Source organism: Pezoporus wallicus, unplaced genomic scaffold (assembly GCF_028554395.1).
Source record: "Pezoporus wallicus isolate ANWC-B61680 ecotype Strahan unplaced genomic scaffold, APGP_CSIRO_Pwel_v1 contig_11994, whole genome shotgun sequence".
NCBI lineage: Eukaryota > Metazoa > Chordata > Aves > Psittaciformes > Psittacidae > Pezoporus > Pezoporus wallicus.
In genome coordinates, this window is record NW_026635733.1 from 36880 (window position 1) to 58596 (window position 21717).

Genomic DNA, 21717 nt, shown 5'->3' on the forward strand with positions numbered 1-21717 from the left:
GAGCAGTTCTCTGGGAGGGAGCGGGCAAGGCGCCGCGCCGCTCCCGGGAGATGGTACAGTTTTATTGTACAGGTGCTAACAGGACTGAGGACGAGACAATCTTGCTTTCTCTGGCTCTCCTCTGCTCCGCAGTGGGAGCATTGGGTGGGCTTTTTCTGCTGGTTCATTTTTCCTTTGTGTTGTGTTTGTTCCTGGCCAGGGCAGGTGTTACCCCTTCTTTTCCCTTGGAATCCAGCCGCCAGCCTCCCCTCCTGATGGCCTGGCAGCACCTTGTGTAAGCCAAGGGTTTTTTTGCCTTTGGGTGTGTACTCTGGTTGCTCTTTCTGATTTCTGTTTTATTATAAACAGCAACAGGCTGTGTTGTCAAAAACACTGATGTACAGAAAAAAAAACCTGCATCAGGACACCGGCTCCTGCTTTTTCTTCCTTTTTCCCTGTCCCATGCCTGCCGCAGGCAGCTTTCCCTGCAGAATGGCGTGAGCCAATGGGGCAGTGAGGGAGGATGGGAATGCTGCCAGCCTAGAGCAGGCACAGGCGGTGACAGGGCACAAGCAGCTTGGAAAGAGCTGTAATAGGGTGCACCCTGCCTACACCCAGCTTTCTCCTGAGAGGGACCAGGCAGAGGCGAGCACTGCGGGGATGGGGATCTGGTTTATTGGTCTGGGAACGTGTCCACAGCGAGTGCAGGCTGCAGCACGATGGCCTCAGTGCAGCTCCCTCGGGTGTGTTGTTGGCAGTGGGGCTCTACTCCTGCACTTTCAGGCTGAGGCAGGAGCAGCGGAAAGCCCTGCGCAGAGCCGTCAGCACCCTTCTGAAGCGAGATGGTCGTTGCCGTTGGGCTGCGCCTGTGTCCGGGAGGGTGGCGATGCCTGTGGGGAAAGGAGAGCTGTAGGCATGGGGCTGGGCAAGCTCCTGCTGCCACCCACCACCGAGGGCTTCCCCCAGGGACTTTCCACTGGAGGCTTTCAGCCCTCGCCCAGGGAGGGGAGGACGGGCACAGCCGAACTCCTGTGCACGCTGCTCCCGGCCTCGCCTTGGTGCCACTTGACTCAGGGACGCACCTGGCTCATCCTTGGTGTCCTGAACACTGGCGGGTGGCATTGCCAGTTCATCTTGTGTAATGGCGGGGAGGCAATGGCTGTGCTGGCCTCTCCCTGATGCTTTTTTGGCGCTCTCCTCACCTTGCGCCTGAATAAGACCTGCATAGCTCTGTTGGTTACTGTGACCCTCTGTGAGGCAGGTGCCTCTCTCTGGGCCTGTGCTGTTGTCTGCTGCTCATCCATGCTGGGCTCTTCCTGAGGTTCTGCTTTTCTGCGTAGAACCAACTCACAGGCAGTGGGGCTGAGCAGGGCAAATGCCTCTGCTTTTGCCCCTGCTCAAAAAAGCCAAGGGAGGCTGATGCCGGTGCCTCCTCCTGCTCTTGTGCCACAGCAGCTAGAGGTGCGCGGTGCTGTTCTTCCTCAGCAGCTCAGCCAGGGTAGGAGCTGCTGACTCGGTGTCTGTGGGACCAGCTGTGGCAGGAGACACACTCTGCAGGTGTCCGGCTGCCCCTCCTGCTGCATCCGTGCCCCCGCTGCTGGGGGAGATGGACTCGTCCTGGGGACCCATGTGGGGGGGCCTGGAAAAGCTCTGGCTGTGAGGGGCTGACCAAGTTATTATATATGATGATAATAAGCACTGGGGACAGCAAGTTTTCAATGTCCTCAACAAATTTTTCTCATCCTCTCTCAAGTCCTCTGGCTCCTGTAAACACACAGCAGAACATCAGAACCTGACAGCTCTCCCCAGGCCTGTCTCTCTCAGGGCTGCAGGTAGCTGTGTGGGTGCTGTGCCGTGGGCTGCCTTCTCCCCTGCTGCCCTGTGACCAGTGCCAGGGCTGGGTGATGCAGTGGCCCATCACCTGGGCTCTGGGGCTGCTGCTGGTGGCTGCTCACTGGAGAGGTCCCTCACGGGCTGCTCTTCCGTGCTGCTTCAGTGGAGGGGTGCAGGACAGGAGAGCAAAACCACAGGCAGGGGAGAGGGAATGTGAGAGGGATGGCACAGGGAGCACCAGCAATGTCCCTGGCACACGCGCTTTGGGATCTGGGCTGCTTCCAGCACTTTGGGATCACTGGTGCCGGCCACATGCATGGCACTCACCTGCTGCAGAGATTTCTGATCCAAAGGAGAAGCTGCTGTTGCTTCTTCATATTCTTCCCCCTCCTGGGGACCCATGGGAGGGGCCTGGCAGCGATCTAGGACCAAGACTTTGATCCAGATGTTGCAGTTGGTAACATCCTGCAACTGGGACAGCTGTTTGTCCTCTTCCCATTCTTGGTCCTTCTCCTCCTCTTCCTTCTAAGTCCCGAGTTCCTCCTGCAATCACACAACTGGGATGCAAGGGATGAGTGTGCTGCAGCTCAGCGGCTGTCCGTACGCAGAGGGAGGGTCATCCCCCGCTGCTGTCCCATCCTTTCCTTGGCACTCACCTGCCTGTGTCTGAGCACCCCTCTCTGTCTCAGGGAGGAACCCTGCCCCTCACTGTCCTGCAGCTGGAGCTCCCTTTCCTCAGGGCCGTCCAGCAACCCACTCAGGCTGGGTCTCCTCTGCCTGTCAAGCTTTGGCCTGCTGCGGGCCGTACTGCTCCTCTCCTGCTCCTTCAGGGGCTCAGTCATGGGGAGCACCATGAATCTCTCTCCCACACTCAGCCCCAGAGAGGCACCTGCCTCCTGCACCTCAGGATCCCTGGTGCCAGCCACATGTGCCTTGGTTATCAGGTGCTGGGGGAGAAGCAGCAGCACCTCCTTTGTCTGGTCCTGGGGCAAGGTGCGGTGTCCCAGCCTCTGCCCCAGGGATCTCTGTGAAGCTGCATCTTCCCCTTCGTGCACTGCTGGGGAGGCAATGGTTCTGTTGTGCTCCCCCTGAGGCTTGGCAGCCACAGGAGACTCAACTGCTGCAGGTGGCATTGCCACAATCGCCAAATGCAGGTTTTTGGTTGTGCCCTTCTGTTCCACAGGCCTCTTCTTGGTTTCCGGGACTGCAGCCACAGGTAGAGCCAGAGACTTCCTCTCTTTGCTCATGGCTGTGGCCTCCAAAGCGGCATCCATTGCTCTGGTCGTCTGCGGGGCAGGTGCCCTTCTTTGTCCCTGTGCTGCTGCCTCCTGCTTGCCAGAGCGATGGGGACCTCGTGCCGGTGCAATAGGAGGGAGAGGTGCCCGGTGCTTCCCAGGAGCTCTGGGCAGGGAGCTGCTTTTTGGCTGCTCTGAAGTCTTGATGCGGGGCAGCGGGGACAGACACTGAGGAAGCACCTTCTGCTGCAGCCCCAGCAACTTGCTCTTGAGGCTGCCCATCCTGCCTGCTGCTGACAGGGGCTCTGCCGCTTGCCCAGCGCTCCTCAGTGTGTGCTGAGTGGCTGGGGCCTTGCTGCTGTTGGCTGCACGGACGGTGCCTCTTCTTGTTGGTGTCCCTGCAGCCCTGCTGTGTGCTGGCTCCTGCCGTGCCACTGGCTGCTGGCGGGGTCCCTGGCTCCCTGTCACAGGTAGCAGCCTGCAGCACCTGCTGACAGCTCCCTCTGACTGAAGTGGTGGCTGGGCTGCCATTGTCACCAATGGTGGCAGACAGAGTGTCTGCTCCTGTGTTGTCATGCTGGTTAGGGACCCAAGCCCACATCTCCCACAGCCCAGTGCTGGCAGGGGCAGGGTAGGGGCTGGCAGGTGGAATGCCACCTGCCACAGCTCCTGCTGGATTGGTGTGCACCGCTAACAAATCCCAAGTTAGATCTGTTGGAGGCTAGTGTGCCTATAACATGCTCCTGACATCATTATACCTCTGGGTTCAGCACCTCCTGTGACTGGCTCTTCCCACCCAGTTCAGCCTGTGCTTTCCAAACATGCACAAGTACACCTCCTCCATAGCTCCCATAGTTTAGTTCCTTATCTCTGGCCTTAGCAACTCCTAGCCTCACTCCTTATTCTCACATCCGTCTCATTCTGGTCACTGGGCTGCCGCACGCACTGGGCTTCAAAAGCCAGCTGACGTGGGAGCCAGTGCATCACACAGTTTCATCCCATCCGGATGCGCTCTTCCTACTTGGCCAACACGTGCTGCCAAGAGCCAGCAGGATTGCAAGCTCAGCAGCTGGGAAGTGCTGCAAGGAAAGAGGTTGCTTCACAAGCTTCTCTGCTACCTACAGGAAGGAAAACCTGGCAACAGCATGCAGCATACTTCCCCCTTTCAAAGCCAGCAATGCACAGCTACAGGACAAAGTTATTTAACTTAGAACAGTCTGACTTTATTGGTGCAAACATCAGAACTGTAGGTGACTGGAAATATTCTCATGTACTCAGAGGAGAGTGTCTGAGGTGAAGGGGTGCACACAGACAGTGGCCCCCCCTGCCCGACTCACACCTATTTTGGTGTTTCTTTTCCAGAGTTTAGTCTTCGTGGATGTTGAAAAGCTTTGCTACTTCATTGAGATCATCGTGCTCCTCCCCATCTTTGATGATCTGATGGAAGGAAGAACACATTAAAACCTGCACATACTTTCAAGTACCAGTGCTGCAAGGCTGTACCTGTCACCCATGAACACAATGAATTCCTTAGATCTCTGAAGCTCTGCTGATGACAACTTAGGCAGTCCGGAACACACCAGTACTTACTACAGCCAAATTTATATGGGAGTCTTAAACACATTATTATCAGCCTACAGGCTGGAGTTGAAACAATCTCACTACTCCTGTAGGATTTCTTTGATGCCTAGGTTTCCCTTTACAGATCTGAAGAACAAGTACCTTCAACAAGTGGTTCATCTCAGCTCTGAGAAAATGAGCCAGCTTGGCTCTTTGCATGACTTAGAGGGGCCCATGTAAGTGGCTTAAACTTGCAAACCTACCTTTTAGATGATGAGATGGAGAGGGCAAGATACACACTTGGCCCACTGATTTAGAGGAATGGCTGCTACAAGAAGGAAGGAAAGGATCTCTTTCATGGGGATGGAAGTAGTAACAGGTTTAAAGTGCATCCTGAAAGCTTCTGATTAGGTACCAACGGAAACTTCCACCACTAAGAATAGCTCATTTTGGGACAGATCACCTGGAGATGATATGGAATCTCTCAAACTACTGAAATTCTCCAGATGTTAACAAGTGACCCAAGTATAGCTGATCTTACCTTGGAGGATGGAGACTGACTATGGGGGATGGAGACAGGCTAAGCACCTACCCTGACTTTTTATGGCAGGGTATCTAGGATGATAGTTTAAGATTATTTTAGACACTTGTACATCAGAAAAAGTAGAACAAAGATAGGACATTTCATGCTTATGCTCAGCCCATTGTGATTCTTGCCTGTACTTACTACAGGCCTGAAATTTCAGCCCTGCAAAGGCAAGGCTTGAAATATAAACCTGACTCAAGTTGTTTTTTGTAAGACTTTTGAACAAACATGGAGAAAAGCACAAGGACATCTCCCATAATTCACCTGAGGCAGGGCTACCATTGGATGTTGCACAGCACTGTTCCAGACACAGCATCTGCATTTATTCATCCTAATTTTCAATTGGTAGGTTGATTTTTACGCATGAAAATCCCTGACCTAAGCAAGCCTCCCTGTTCAGCACACTAGTCCTGTACTGACCTTTCGAGCAATAGGCATCCTGTTGAAGATGTTCCACAATATGATTCCAACCACAACTTTATCCCTGAGGTAGAAAATGACACCTTTGCCATAGTCTTCTCCTTGCTTTGGAACTTGAGGCGCTGGTGAAGAGCTTGGAGAAACGTGAACTTCTGAGGCTTCTGCTTCTGTCTCACTCTCTGATCGAATACCCGTCCCTAATGCAAAGATATGAGATAGCGAACATCCAGTGCAGAAAAAAGCAGCAGCTTTTTGCTGTGATTGTGAAAGCAGACTAAAGAGTGAGGTTCTGTAACAGCCTGAGGCATTTTCCTTTGAGGTGTATACAGCAAAAGTAAGGTTTCAATAACAGGAGAATGAAGCAATCCTAACCTGAAGCACAACCCTGACAATTCCCAACTTCTTTCACTAAATGGCATCTCTTTAGGCAGCATACGCAAAATAAAGATGCTTAGATCCACACAATCTCTTTTGTCCAAAACCTGATTATTTTATGGAGATAGAGGAAACTAAGCTTCCCTGAGAAAAAAATGTTGGTAACTGAGATGGTAAGTGTCTTCTTGGAGACATTTAATATCAAAACCAGCCTTTAAAGCTTGATCTAGAAAAGAAACAGACTGATGTCTCTTAGTGCTCCACAGTATGATCAGCCTGAATCTGTGGCCACTGCAGAGACCCAAAACCTTCCATCCCCTGCCAACAGCTCCCAAGCGCAACTACAGCCCTACCTGACTGCTCTGTTGCACTTTTTGGTGTGTCTTTCGCTGTTGCTTTAGCAAAGACTCCTACTGTTGGCAAACTACTGTCAACAAGGCCAATGGCTTCGTACCCCACATTAGGGCCCAGATCACTCCTAGGAATGAAGGAGGGGAAAAAAATTAATAAATCATTTGAAGCATTAGCGAGACAAACACAAGGCAAATGCATCCAGCCCCAAAGCTTTGGGCAGGAGGGTCGGGGTGTGCAGGCTAACTGACACTATCTCTTCTGCATACGCTAGGGTGGAACAAGCAGTGAAGATACAGCAAGTCTGAGGCCATCACTTTCTGATTCAACAAACAAGAACCTCAAATACTTAAGGGGTGGCTTCCCGGAGCTGCATAGATCTTGGCTCTTTAGGAAGTCAGACATCTGACCTCAGTACTCAGTCATGGCCATTGGGATACAGCTCATAGGTACTTGCTAAAACTTCTGTGTTGCTTGCATAGTACCACTGTAACATGGAGCTGGAGCAGAAGCAAGTGTTTCTCCAGGTCCTAGTAAGATTATTTAATCCAACTTCTGGCTATGCTGTTACAAGCACCAGATTTTGCAGTACAGACAATTATTGAGTGTATTTCAGAAAGAGCATTTAGAGAAGATTAACGAGAACATGTGGCTGTCACTCCTTGAATGCGGCACCTGCTGAATATGCACTGGGGTGCTTGCAGGAGTCAAAGCAGCTCTGGTTTGGGGCCCAGAAAGTACACTTATTGTGTAAGTGTCAAAAGTGTTCCCAACTATGCCGAGGAAATGGATGCATTACACAAAACAACACGGGTCTCTTACATGTGCGCATCATGAACTTCCTGGCCAGAGTCCTCCAGACTGGGCTTACAGAAAGGAATCCCAGTAATGTGCCAGTTAACCAGACCTGGCTCCCAGCAGTGGGTAAGTCAGAACTCAAAAAGGATCCTGAACAAATGTACGAGGAGTTCCTGCCACATGCCATGTTTTGAGTCCAGGAGCAGGAAGTGTCACTTGGTGGGGGCTGGCAAGCCCCCAGGGTAACTCCTACCAACAGAACACACTACTGCAACTCACGATCCCCCATCACCTACATCTGTGTCATGGGCAAGTGTCCTGAAGAAAACCACCCAGCTGAAATGAATGCTTCTGTGGCTGTGGTTAAAAGAGAAGTGGGAAACTCCTCCAGAGTCCATGCAGGACTCTGGAACCAAGTGTTCAGGTAAATGATGGCAAGTCATAAATAACTATTTTTGAGGAGATTTCTCCAAGTAAAGTAAAACTTTTCCCCATATTTAAACTCCTGCTAACCTTACATTTCTGATCTTCAGCTCTGGGATTCTTTTTGTGTGTGGTTTTTCGTTTGTTTTAAAAAGAATGTGTGTTCCAAAACATACAGCAGAACAGCCTATTTTCTCCATAGCTCTGGAAAACAATAAACACATAAATGCTCCTGGATGCAGCTGTGCATTGCTACTGAAGCATCGGTTCAGGTAATCAGCAGTGGTGCAAAACAGTCAACACCAACAGACCATGCTGAGGAACGCGAGATCATTTTAACAGAAAAGCTGCTACTAAGTTCAACCTGCAAATCAGCCTGCTCTGCAGGAAGAGGCTGCTCAGAGAAATGGGGATCCACAGGAAGGAAAACTATTCTGGAAAGGTCAGGGCAGAGCAGCAGATGTTCAATCCCTTCCCATTCCCTGTGCTTCTGGGAACAATCAGCTGTACAAGCTATCTGCTGAAGTAGCTTTGCTGCACTCAAGAAGCAGAAACCTTTACAAGGTGTATCTTGTCACAGCTCCTCAATGAGACCAAATAAGAAATACCAAAAGAAGAAATCACATTACCAGAACATGGACTGATGCCAATAGGGCTTTGCAGCTCCTGTCATGTTTTCTCCAGCCAGTCTTCCACTCACAACAGCATGATCATGGTGCTCTACACGTCTCCTACCTAGTTTGATATCATAGAAGCAGGCAGCATCCCCTGCCTTAAAAAGAATCATTCAGTGAGGGCTGAACATTGACATTGAAAGCTTAAACTAATCACAACCAAAAAATGGCACTGGGAAGAGAACAAAGTGGAAATATGGACCAAGAATATCTAACAAATCCCAACCACCACTGCTGCTGTATCCCACTCCCCAAGCCACACAAGTCCTGGTTTTTCAGCATTTTTCATCAATCTTTCAAAAAATAAAGACTATCAGGTACATTTTTCCAGAAGAACTGAAGTCAACTCCCACCCCTCTTACAGAGTAGAATAACCCATGGTATCTTTAGGTTACCCCAACTCCTCTTACACAGCACAACTTAGAACACTCGCACCATTGTTCCCACAGCACAAAGCATGCTGTGGTGCACAAACAGCCTCCATGGCTGCTGGCAGGGTTTGTGGTACAAGTGGTCTCAACACTTGTGATGTTTTGCCCTATTCACCTAACCTGGATACACCAACCCCCGTAACTCTGTGTGGTCCAACTGCATCACAGGACCAGCAGACAAACCTCCTCCGCACGTACTCACCACCCAGATATTGGAGCGTGCCTGCAGCTCTGCATTCACCCTGAACCCCCCGAAGTCAGAGTCCACCTCCAGCCCAGCTGACTTGGCCAGCTCCACATTAGGCTCCAGCCCTACTGCAGCCACAATGTGATCTGTCTCCACCTGTTTGGGGGTTCATAATTAGAATCTCAATTCTCTCAGTGCTCCTGCAAACTTGGCCCTCTCCCTGTTTTAAATTTACCTTTCGTCCATCTTTCAGTTTAATCACCAGCCGCTTGCCAGAGACAGAGACAGACTTGACCACGGCGTTGGGCATGACATTAACACCCTCTGGAAGCAAACACAGGGAATGTGACTGCTCACTCAGGGGGAGACTGGTTTCAGCTGAAGGAGGGTCCTTGGTGAAAACACAGGCAGAACAGGGGCTCGGGCTAGGCACCAAGAAAGGCCACCTTATCTCTGTGGCCTTTGCCACTCCAGTTTGGAGCAAAGCATAAGAAAGCCAGCTGAAAAGTTTGAAAGAGCTACTTAAATGGCAATCAAAAGTACATGTATCATACGATGACAAGGTAACACTCAAAAGAACTCCCCAAGATAGCCTTTCAGGCACTAAGGACATTCAATTACCTATTGCTCTGCCACAAGCCAGACCAATGGGCCTGACAAGGCAGCTTCCACAAAGTAACTCAGACCTGTGGGTTATCAGCGCTTGCAATCCATAGCCCAGCTACATCCCTTCTCCCTTGATCTCCACTCCACTTACCAATGCACAGGAATATTTTCTGCATTTCATATAGCAAATGGGGAAAAGGTATCTCAGATCCCAGGGGCGTTCTGAGCTAACACCAGAGCAGCTGGCCTTACAAAGCTGTATGCATGGGGCTACACAACCCTGCTCTCAAAGTGACTCTAAGATGACTGCACTAGGCTGTACGAAGTGGAATGATTTGAGGCTAGAGCAACTCAGAAGATAACAAGGCAGTTATTGTAAGACAACTTCGGTTCCAGATCACAGAAGCTGTTAAAGTAACTCGCAAATATGCAGTAGGGATCATTCTGTGCAGAAACAGCCAGAGGGAAAACCTCACCAGCATCAGCACACATGTGTGCTTGGTGTTCCCAGAGGAACATCTAAGAGGCCAGATATTCATGGCAGCTCTGCACTACCCAAGCTGCCTGAACTGCAGCTTGTTCTGTTCTGCAGCTGAGCCACCTCAGGGACCTGGTCTTCCTGAGGCTGCACCAGCAGACAAGCAGAGAGCTGTATCTCACAGAGAACAGCTAAACAACACCCACTGGCCTAAACACCACAGCTCTACCACTCTCTGAGGAGGAACCCTGAAGTACAGCTTTACCTCTTCTGACTTTCTCTGTGGTCCAGTTGCTCAGATATTCTGGCAAGACTTTGCCCATGTTGCCATTCTCTGGAAACAGCTGAATCACCTCCAGGCCTCTGCTTCGTGCTGAAAGGAATGCAAAGAGGTTTACAACCTATGGCTAAAGAGCAGCAGTACAGATTCAGGACTTGACTTTATGCAAAGAGCTTGACAGAAGTTTCTGAAATGGGGAATTCTGGCTCCCAGATTTCTCACAGTAGTCAGAAAGTGACTGACCACTGTTTCCCATACACCTGCAAACTCCAGGGTCACAGACAGCAGACTTCCAAGTCAAATGCATATTGTGCTGGAGAAAACTTCCCGTATCAGAAAACTGCCATTAAGACACTACTCAAAGCTGCACACACTTGACAGTAAGAATCCAGTTGCTCATGGCCTCTCTGAAATGCCAGTTTCAAGGTGGCTTTTAGCATTGAGAGAACAAATATAACTTTTACAGGGTGGAATGACTTTGCAGCATGTTCAGGTCTCATAGGGAGCCCGACTGACAAACCTCTTTGTGGCCAGGGGCTGCTTGACAACTAATGGGAGAGAAAATGGAAAACTAGGTCAGGCCATACAGCCAACAGCACACGTGTGCAACAGGGTCATTTCAAGCAGACGAGTCTGTGCAAAAAATCAGCAGCTGGAGAATGGAGTTTACAACGTTAGGCTGCTTACATGCAGTGTCTGTCACTTCTGTCAAGGTGCCAGCTGAAGCCACACTGCCCACAGCAGCACACTTACCTCTTCTTCCCAGCGCACAGGCCAGCTCACTGCCAAGAAAGCCACCACCAATGATTGTGATGGACTTGACCTCTCTTGAAATCTTTTCCAGTTTTTTGTAGTCCTCAATCTGAAAGAAGACATTTCAAATATCCTCAAACAGGAATGGCAGCAGAAGGCATTTTTCTCCAATTTCTCCTGTAATAAGAGCAGCTCTCTCCCCAAATTAGAAAGGGAGATTTGCTTCTCCTTCATCCTCTTTGTTTACTGCACATGAAAAAACCTCTCTGGCTTCCTAATGTTTGTGCTACCTTTTCCCTGTCCAGGTAATCTCAGATTCCTGCATTTTCCCCTAACTTCCAACAGCAATTACAACTAAATTTCTAGATGCAAATGTACTACAGCCCAAACAGTACTACAAGATGCCACAGCTCATGTCATACGTCTTTCCCTTCCTACACTGAGCAGATCAGACCTTAGGGTAAGTCCAGCAAAGAGCAGAAAGTTCCCAGTTGGCTTCTTATTCCCGATTTATTCCCTGAACTAGACCAAGGAAAGGGCTGCATACCTGTCCCCAGTACCGTGTTTTCAAGAAAAGCAGTTTGTCAGCAAAAAACAACTCTACAGCTAATCAGGAGACCACTGACTAAATGCCATGTCTTTTATTCACTTCGTCCCAGGGCATGGGATGAAGGTGAAGAAATACCACAAAGCAGGCAGGGATATCAGTTTATCAGCTCATCGGAAAACCATCTAACTCAGTTCAAGAGCTAAGACAGATGCTCAACTTCACACTCAGCTCAACTGCAGAGCATGAGTAGCCTCTGTCATGTCTCAGGCCAAAGGCCAACCTCTTGCCTCCGTGCTGCAGAATCGTGGCACGCACTTATTCCTGAGGGGTGGCAGGCTGAGCACTGAGCCAGCTCCTGTGTCTCCCCACACTCCTGAAGGCACTCGCTGCTCAGAGGCCAGACTGCCCTGCAGAGCGTACACTGCTCATGGTGTTAAAAGGCCTGGAAGGTGCAAAGTCATACAGGAGGGAAACTAAAAAAAAAAAACAACCCAGCCACCAGACAAAAAAACCCCAACAATCACATCATTGCAGCTCTCAGGCCTGAGGCAAGCAGGGGAGTGCTCAGGTAGACTCCACCCGTTTAGCTGCCTTGGGAAAAGAAATGAATAACAGACTCCTGGTTACCAGCCCAGGGAAGCAGCAGCCAAGGCACAGCTGTCCTGGACCCCAAGCAGGAGCATCCATGGCTCTGTTGTTTCAACCTCACCCCACGACAGCAGCTGCTGGACATTACCTTTCGGAACAGCGTCAGCCTTTGCTGTACATCTTTCCCTGCTCTTTCAATGGCAGGAAGATTCCTTGGGGAACCACCTGAGGACAAGGAGAAAAAGACTAATGACACCATGGCCATGTCACTGGCTATCCAGACAATGCAGAGCTATCTTTAATCATGATGGTGCTTTCCAAACTGCTACAACATGCTCCGTTCCCTGTTGCCATCTGGGTTTTTAACATGAAAGACCTTCTGTGTGGAGCAGTAGGTGACCCAGCAGTCACCCACAGAAAAAGATGGGATGCTGTACACCTTGCTCCACTAACTGCAGACAGCCAATGCCACTTGAACCACACAAGACCATAGGCAGGACCTGAAGCTGGCCTGTACAGGAGTTCCTTTACTGAGCTGCTACGGAAGTCACCTTTTCCTCCTTTCCTGCTGCTTTTCACAAGGCAAAGCTGTGAACATCCCAGAGAAGCTGGCTTTTGTGAGGCAGGTGAAAAACCCAAAGCATGGCTGTCTATGACTGTCCTTCACATGACTGCTCTGCCAAGTATTTGGCATACTGCAGAAATTTCCTTGTCAGATAAATGCCACTGAACTAAAAAGGCTGGCACAAGACAAAGAACAAAAAGTGAAAAACCCCAACAGCTTACCAGTAGCAATTAGACATTTGTCATAGGATATCTGGGTACCATCACTGAGTTTCACTGTGTTGCCTCTAACATCCATATGTACAACCTGCAAAATTAAACACCCGTGCACTGTAGGGAGTTAAACTGCACAGACTATTGATTAGAAAAGCAAACTTGGAAGTTACATTCTCACACTTTTAGGTTTAGGGCAGGGGGGAGGAGGGGAGAAGACCAGAAGTAGGAATTCTTTGACAGCCATCACAGATCAAGCTGATCTTCCCAGGCTCTAAGAAATGGACTTGGACACCTGAGGTAACAGTAACAGGACTCACTGAAGCCTTATTTTAGCAAGATATAAAAAACCGAGGGCACAAATCTATTAGAAGCCTCACCATAAACTCTTCCACCTTCCTACTGCTTTTGCACAATGTCCTTGCCCACATTATAACTCAATGCTCTGATCACTCTGCTCTCCTTACCTCACCCCTGACATATATAGCCTAGCTCACATTTTGTTACACCCTGCTCTAAGGCTCTACATATTGTCCCATGCTCAAACCTTAGACTTATCCTTCCCTCTTCCTCATCTTCCCTCAGCCCACTACTCCTCCTCATAGCTTATCCTGCCTTCAAACCATGTCCTTAAGATGAACATAGTCCCTGCTTCATCACGTACACTTCCCCCAAACTTGTACACGTTCTCCTCCTCAGCCAACCCTCCACACCACCTGCACTTGTTTCAGCTTCAAGCAGAGGCTCTGCTTGGCAAGAGCTGCATGATGCTGGAACAGCAGCTTCTGTTGTACCCACCTTCTTGCCACAGAGAACTGCTACTCCACCATTTTCTACATAAGGCAGGTCATGGACAGGTACATAGAATGACGGCGGCTGGAAATAGATACTGAAACAAGATCCATTATCAAATGGGTTCCACTTTGCGATACCAGCAATTACCAATAACACCAACACACCACCTCTGAGCATCTCTAACAAGCACCAGAATTCTTTTTTATCTGCTTTTAAGAATTAGGGTCTTCACATTGTTGGAGTTCAAGGGTTTCATCAGTAAGGCTTTATCACAAAAATGAAATGCAATCCAGGGTCCCTGGAGCTCTGCTCTGAACTGTGAGCCTATACCCTTACTTTATTAACTTATTTCACAGGATTCCTGCCAGCGGTGGTGTGTGTCTCAGGGAATCCCAGAAAGATTCAAGAAGTGCTAAGTTCTGAGCTAACTCTCATGTGCAGCAGCACTGGCTACACCTTTCAGTCTGCTCCCGACTTGTAACATCTCAGCATCACTGGGAAGCCACGTGGCACCTCAAGGGCTCTCCAAGGTCAGCCAGCTACTCCAGTGCAAAATAACACACTCTGCATGCAGGATGCAGTGCCCTGTCCCCGCTTTGATCAGCCTAGTGACATTGTAGAGAGCAGACACAGAAATCTACCCAGTGATTTGTCCACACAGCACTTTGGGGTCTGCCACGGCTCTCTCACAAAACCAGCTTGATCATCAGCTTTTCCTTAAGTACTCTCTCTCATCCCTGCTGCCCATCAGTGACACATACCTCCTCTCCTTGCCATTCCACTGTCTGAATCGCAGAGTCTCTGTCACATTTGGATCATCTGAAAACCACAGTTCTTTGGAGAGAGGAGGGCGCATATAGGGCAGGGCAGGATCTTCAGACACAATCAGCACCTTTAATTGGTCATTAAACACAGCAGGTGTACAGATGCCAGGCAAATGGCAAAACACACAACAGAAGCTCTGAAGCAAGCACAGTATTCAGTCATCCACACAAGTCTGCTCTGGGCATCTCTTACCCGGGCACCAGGGTCACGAGCCCGAATGGATCTGGCAGCAGCAAAAGCAGCAGTTCCTCCACCAATCAGCAGGAAAGGAACGTGAGATGGGACCTCAGGCTGAGCCCCAGGAGCTGCAGGTGACAGATTGGACAGCTTACTGCAAGCTCAGCAGGGAAAACGGCCCAGCCCAGCCCTAAAGAACAGTATGCCACCAGATGCCTCTCCCATACAGCCTTCCTTTGGCAAACTGCCCCTCAAATACTCCCCACCCCAAATACTTCCCAAGAACCATGCTGCTGCTTCAAAGCTGGCTCCCTGCACAAACCAAAATGCCAGCTTTCAACAAACTACCTTTTCTAAGCCAGATCTGCTCAGCTCAGCTCAGGGGCAGTCGCAGAGTTTTGGAACAGTCTTGTAGCACAGCTTTCATCGCAGGGCTTTAGCCCCTCTCTTACAGATCTACTTTTCTCTGGTTTAGGATGTTAAGAATGATCTATGTAACAGCTTGAAATATCACTATTTGGAGAGCCTGTTAACAGGTTTGAAGCCTCACTGTGAACCTGTGCTACCTGTTCCGCAGATTCTCAGAGAGTTTCCTGTTATGAATGGATCAGTTTAAGAATGCTGCTTACATGTGCAGAGCTGGGAGAAGTGGTTGCAAAGTCAAAGACCCACAAAGTCTTCGTGAATTTCCAGCATTCAATACACAATTTCAGAAGCTTCATATAAGATTAGGACATTCTCTGTACAGTAGATTCAGGACAGCAAAAACATGCTTGACCTCTATTCTGGCCAAACAATATGCTAGAGAGCCAAGGGTACATGGTGCCTTGTTGAGCTAACAAGAGGGACAAAGCTCAAAAATGAGTCAGAACACCGGGAAAGGAGACATGGCCTGGGTGTTATTCAAATCAGAAAACAATTTAAGTTCTTTGGAAAACCGGAGCTGAAAAGTGTCTGATCCAGCTGCATGTCTTCCTTAACCACAAACCAACTGTGAGCAAGAAAAAAACTCTGCACTGGCCATTCAGGGAATGGTTTGTAAGAAAGGAAGGTTCCCTAAAACACCATGTGAATTCTGAAAGACCAGGTTTTGAGTTCCTAGCAGGATGCGCTTCCTCCCACATGCAGGTCCTGTCTCTAAGCAACACACAGTTAAACCGTATGCAGGAATAAAAGTTAGTTAAATATTACCATCAAGACTCACCTGCTCTGCCCTGAGCAGCAGCATCTGCATCTGAAAGAGAACACAGCAGCTGAGTTCAGCAAAGCACAGGGACACTGCAGGGAAGAAGCTGCAGGTCAGGGCTGACCCAAGGAGGCCACAGGATTCACCAGCTCTCCACTACAAAGGGACAGAGCCTCCACAAACATAGACTTACCAAGACCTCTGCGTCAGCATTTAGGCTGTGCCTGTCCCCCAGCCTCAACCCTAATAAAAATGTTCCATCCTTCAAACAAAAGCAATCAGTTTTCTGTCCTGTCTGCTGGACATTTTGTGTGGGTTTCCTAGTAAAGTGACATACCAGCTCTCTGCTCTATGGCCTAAAGCCACTGTTATTACTAAATACACAATCCTCCGGCTCAATGGTTCAGACAGATTTCATAAATCAAGAGAACTTCCATGAGCAACCTGTGCTCCACATAAAGCCTGCAAAGCATCAAGAGCCTCACTAATTGCCCCAATTCCTCCCTCTACATGCAGCCCAAGCAGGCTGCTTCTCACATGCCCAGCCCACTTTACATGGGACAGGAATGTTGCACAGCACAGAGGACTTTGCGCTGGCAGACCACATTATCCCTGTGGAATCACAGTGTCTTTGCCAGGCTGCGTAAGGGTAGAAGCCAAAAGCAGAGATAACGCTTTTCTTTTATCACAGAAGACACAAACAGCAGGAAGGAGCCCTGAGAGACAACCTACTTTAACCTCATGATTAACTGTAAAGCAAAGCCTTGTTCTGGGCCATGGAAAGCTAGCACCATCTTCTATGCTGGGAAAACATGGGAATCACAAACAGCAGTGTACACTGAGAATGACAATGCTGTGAAGGCATAAGCATGCAGCTTACATTAATCTGTTTTCAGAAGGGATCTGTTCCATTTGTTTTAGAGGTCTCAAGTTAGCAGCTTATGACAAACAGACCCAAACCCAGAACCATCAGGCTCGTACGCACCAGGAGGAGACGATTCCTTTTGCTGAGACCGCTTAGTTATTGTTGTTACCCGGCTGGTGAATCGCTCTTTGTTTTCTCGCAATGTTTTATATACCTGGAGACGGACAAGGGGATATTTAACTTATGCACCTTAGAGCAACAAAGCACCGTGCTGCTTCTGCCCCCCCACCAGGCATCTGTCCATCCTGCTTGCTCAGAAAAGGCATCTGCTGTTTATTAAAGCACATGGACCAAAATATACCTCACTGAAAGGAGTGCTCATAAAGGTACGTGTGTATAGGTGCGAGAGGAATGTGCTCAGCAGACAATTTGCTCTACGTATGGTGTGATGAATCTCAATTGTATGGCCATTTTCCATAAGCAATCGACCTTGCTGCAGACCTGCTTCAAAAGGGACCAGATACCACAATGGCAGTGCAGTCAATCCAACTCCAAGGATATTTGCAAGCCAGGCCATGGCATAACAGGAAGATAAATTCAAGGCAAAAAGCAGCCCCCAGCTTCAAAAGCAGCTGGGCAGAACAAGCAAACAACCTCACTGGCTTTCTTTAGGCCAGATGTTACAGCAGTAACATCACCGAGGTTGGCAGTGCCCTTCAGACACACTGTGGCTGCTCTAGGCAACAGCCTCTGGCTGGAAATGCTTCCCAGGTCTGCTGACCTGCTGCCTGTGTGTCTGCTGAACCGGGACACAGTGTGAGCATCACCTGCATGCCTGGGGACACAGTTTAGTGGCACAGACAAGGAAGGAATGTTCTTTTTTTGCTGACTTCCAAAAAACACTGCTAATCTAGAAAAGCAAAGGACAATGAGACTGCTGGAAGCAGGTCAAAGCATATTTGCCCCCACAGTTAACAAATTAGAGGGAAGCAAACAATTTTAAGGCAAAACCTAGCCTTGCTAATAATGCATAAGTGCAGGATGTTAACTTTCATTTTACAGTGTTCATAAAAGAGAAAAATACCTTCTCAAGACAGTCTGAAACACAACCACCTATCCACTTACTGTATTCTGAACTGTGACAGAACATCAAAACTGGGACATTTCCAGCAGCAATAAAAGCCTCCTAAATGTGAAGGCATGATTGGTAATGCTGCAGCTGATGCCATCGACTTAGTGCTTGCTAAGCCAGGGTCCTGACATCCAAACTGCATTTGAGCAAAATTCCTTTGGGGAACTGAAATCTTTGACTCCCCAGACATTTTGCATCTTACCCATCTCCACAATTAGGTGTTCTATACCACACCAAAGAGTCTCAAACAGGATGAGGAATCTAATGCCAGGCATGAAAAAGATCACAGGCAGACAAAAGCATATCCAGGGAATGGAAACATGGTCAAAAAACATCAGAAAACAGGAACTTAGTGTTGGTAGAATCAAGATATTTTAAAGCCTTTTGCTTAAGCAGATAAAATTCAACGTTAACAAAACTACCTCTGCCTCTGCAAGCAGAACCATGAAGTGCTAAGCAAGGTGAAAGGCAGCACACAGCAAATGAAGTCTGATCCCTTTGAAAAACCTGACTATTGTACCCATGCAAAATGTCACATCAGGTCTTCAGGATACCTGTTTCCAAAGGGACAATGCCAAGCTCCTTCTAGCCAGAAAGAGCTATGTGCTATAACGGAGCAATAGTTCTGTGCTCTGCTCCGAAGACATTACCCCATTGGACAAGTTTTGTTTCCTTTCCTCCAGCACGCTCATATTTAGGTGATTGTTTCCTTTTTTGTAGGCCAACAGTACTGGTATCAGATGTGTTAATTTGTGCCTTTCTGATGGTTACAAATCAAAGGCAGCAGGTTTGGGGTTTAGATTTATTCGATAGGGAAAAGCTAATTCTAAGGCAATTTCTCCTACTAAGAACTACAATTTTGAGACTATCAGGTTTGTAAACTTGTTACTTGACAATGTCCCTTGAAATTAAGTATCTGAAGCCACGGAGCACACAGTAAAAGGCTAAGTTGGAATGCCACACAGAAAGGTGCCCTCCCTCCCTCCTCCCTCTCACCCCATTAAACCCCATTTATTTCAGTGTCTTACATAAGCTCCTGTCCCAGTGACTGTTCCTCCTACAATTAAGTATAACAAAAGGTTGCTGCCAGCTTTGCCAGGAACACCTGAAGACGTCAGTGATCTAGAAGGGCATCTTAGATGATGACATTGCAAAACTGTAGGCGAAGACAGGCAACGAGAGAGAAGAGAGGGAAAGAGCTGAGTATTAAGGACTCTTGGTTAAACAGAACTTGGGAAGAGCAGAATGTGGTTTGTAATTTCAGTTATCTTGTTTGTCAAACAGGGCAGCAAGGCACAGCAAGGAAGACTGAAAAGGAAAAGGAAAAGACCTTTCCTGTGTGCAGTGAAGTGCTGTGAATTATTTCCCAGAAGCTTTCTTCATGTGGAGTTTCATTAGAAGAAATGAGGACGGGACTTTTATCAAATATGATCCTTTACGAGAAGGAATTTTGAAACAAAGATTTGTATGACGTGAACTTTGGACCATCCATCCCTTGGTAAGGCTGCTAGGCTTCAGCTGCCTGGGAATGTGATTTACTCTCCAAGCAAAGTTTTACCCTTCTGAATCTTTTGATCAGGACACAAGTGTATGGCCACCAATTTGGGGTTGATTTGGTGTACTTTCACAAACTAAACGCTGATGTTCTGAATTGAGATCTCACAAAGAATGGTTCACTTTGGTATTAAAAACATCTACTATCCAACTCTCCCTGAACTACATGCTAAGAGCACATACAACAGGGAGAGCTTTGGTTTGTCATAGTATGTTTAAAAAAAAAAAAAGAGTGCCTTCATAGCAAAGAAACCTAAAAGGTAACTGAAATTACAGTTAAAAACCAATTCTCATCAGAAGTTAATCTCCAGCCAGCTTAGTTAGCTCCCCTTGATGTTTTCTGAAAGAAGATATAGCAGTAGAAATAAAAAGCTAAATAAAGGTATCTGAAATAGAGCAAACGGTTGACAGGAGAGATGTATGGCAGCTTCTTTCCATGAACTACCTTGCTACTTACATAGGCACCCGCTCCTAATGTTGACAAGCCCACAACAAGGGCAAAACCCGAACTAGAGCCGCTGCCCCCCGGCACGCTGGAGCCAGCCCCATGCATGCTCCGCTGCCGCTCCACCGGAGCGCTCCAGCGCTGCAGCAACTTGCCTGAGGAACACAGTTCATTAGAGAAAAACACAAACACCATCAATACAAGGGCATGGGTTGAAACTGAGAGACGAAGTCATTTCTGAAACCAAAGCAAACAAGGTGCTGCTTTAAAAAGCCCAGCACCACATCTGAGTGACTGCGCTCAGTTATTCCCTGCCACAACAATCAGCTCCAGGCAGCCGTGGATACCAAAACCACCTGCAAGATCAAAGAGTCACTGAGCAAATTAATAGCAGGAACATCTACTAGAAAGCTAGAAGGAGTATCTCCAGCTGAAGAAGCCTTCAGGCTACGCATTACTGGGAGAAGACATCAGAGATACCCAGGTACTGCACGTTTGCTGCTCTCACACGCCCCTCCAGGCCCCAGACTCAAGATGCACTTAGCATCATAGAGAACCATAGAACGGCTCAGGTTGGAAAGGGCCTTAAGACCATCCAGTTCCAACCACCTGCCATAGGCAGGAGCACCTCATACCAGATTATGCTGCCCAAGCCCCGTCCAAGCTGGCCTTGAAGACTGCCAGGGACGGGGCAGCCACAGCTTCTCTGGGCACTCTGTGCCAGCACCTCAGCACCTTCACAGGGAAGAGCTTCTGCCTTGTATCTCACCTGAACTTCCCCTGTTTGTTTGCTCCACCACATGCAAGCAAAGACAAACATAACCTTGCCAGAACAAGCCGTAGCTACAGTTATCCCAGCAAAAAAAATCCTTTTGCCAGCACAGCTCATTCCCCTGAGTTGAACCTCCAGCAGAGAGGGGCTTCTGCTGAGAAAAGGGCCTTCCAAACGAAAAGAAGGAGCAGGGCTTGCGTGTCCAGGTGAAGACAGCCACCGGCACTCAAGACACAGCGTGTGCCTGCACAGCTCTGACTTTGGGTTTCACTGTAACTGTCACAGACTCGCCCGTCCCAATGAGATCTTTAAGCGGAGCCATCACGGGGGTTGCTGGGAGCACTGTGCTGCACAGCAGCTGAAGCTGGCCTAAGCGGCCGGGCTCTTCTGCAGAACGTGCTTCTGCCTCATGCAGAAAACACCTTCCCCTGCTCCTGCTCCTGCTCTGCTGTCAGCTCCTCGCCCAAACGCACAGCTCTGCGCTGTAACCCCGCAGCGAAACCGCGGGGGCTCGAACAGCTCCACCGGGCTCAGGGTTTCCCTTCCCGCTCCTGGTGCGCCCGCACCGCACCAGCCGCGGCCGCAAACGAAGCGGAGCGAGGCCTCGCCGCCAACGGCGCTGCTGAGGAGCCCGTTCCACATTAGCGGTGCCCGGGTGCCGTCTGCCCGGCTAACGGGCGCCCAGAGCCCTCCGGGCGAGCTGCGGAGCTGGAAACCGCGGTTCTACCGCGTGCTGCCCGCGGGCAGAGCGGGACGGAGCTCCGTTCCGGGGGGGGAAGCGCCGCCACGAGAAGGGAAGCCCCAACCCGCGTGGAGGCGGAAGCCAGCGGCGGGGCCTCCCGCCTAACGCCGCTCACGGAACCCCTCCGAAGGCAGCGCCCCGGGCAGGGTCCCCCAAGCCCGCCCGGTCCCGACTCACCCGCGGCGGCACGGCCCCGCGGCACGGGACTGAGGGGCCGCAGGGCTCGCGCCACCCCGCCCGCGCCGCACCGGAACATGTCTCTGCCGGCCTCGCGCCTGCCCACCTCGCGCGTGCGCAGCCGCCCACTCGCTATTGGCGGCCGCCGCCGCGCCTCCGCCGG

General features: G+C 49.5%; 1 protein-coding gene across 3 annotated transcripts; it reads right to left on the minus strand.

The window, feature by feature from the left end:
• Positions 1 to 4245: 4245 nt before the first annotated feature.
• AIFM1 (apoptosis inducing factor mitochondria associated 1) lies at positions 4246 to 21704 on the minus strand. 3 transcript variants are annotated; one of them, XM_057397982.1, is made up of 17 exons: positions 21555 to 21704; positions 18893 to 19020; positions 16853 to 16946; positions 15886 to 15915; positions 14697 to 14809; positions 14441 to 14571; positions 13683 to 13773; positions 12894 to 12978; positions 12256 to 12332; positions 10970 to 11078; positions 10202 to 10309; positions 9088 to 9176; positions 8868 to 9008; positions 8190 to 8332; positions 6342 to 6466; positions 5614 to 5810; positions 4246 to 4484 (listed from the first exon to the last, which is right to left on the minus strand). In XM_057397982.1, the coding sequence occupies exons 1-17, from the start codon at positions 21631 to 21633 to the stop codon at positions 4413 to 4415; spliced, it is 1812 nt and encodes a 603-aa protein (XP_057253965.1). In that variant the 5' UTR covers positions 21634 to 21704; the 3' UTR covers positions 4246 to 4412. The 3 variants fall into 3 exon arrangements, 2 of the variants coding, with proteins under 2 accessions (XP_057253965.1, XP_057253964.1); XM_057397981.1 differs by lacking the exon at positions 18893 to 19020 and adding an exon at positions 19876 to 20018; XR_008970747.1 differs by lacking the exons at positions 4246 to 4484; positions 5614 to 5810; positions 18893 to 19020 and adding exons at positions 7651 to 7764; positions 19876 to 20018 and having other exon boundaries at positions 6336 to 6466.
• Between the last annotated feature and the right edge of the window lie 13 nt (positions 21705 to 21717).

Bases quoted from the DNA above. Each gene is read 5' to 3' on its own strand.
- AIFM1 (XM_057397981.1), bottom strand. From the start codon at position 21,633: ATGTTCCGGTGCGGCGCGGGCGGGGTGGCGCGAGCCCTGCGGCCCCTC. The intron at 20,019-21,554 runs GTGAGTCGGGAC...TGTGTTCCTCAG, and splicing joins GCGGGGCCGTGCCGCCGCGG to GCAAGTTGCTGCAGCGCTGG. The intron at 13,774-14,440 runs GTATGTGTCACT...ATCTTGTTTCAG, and splicing joins TGGAATGGCAAGGAGAGGAG to TATCTATTTCCAGCCGCCGT.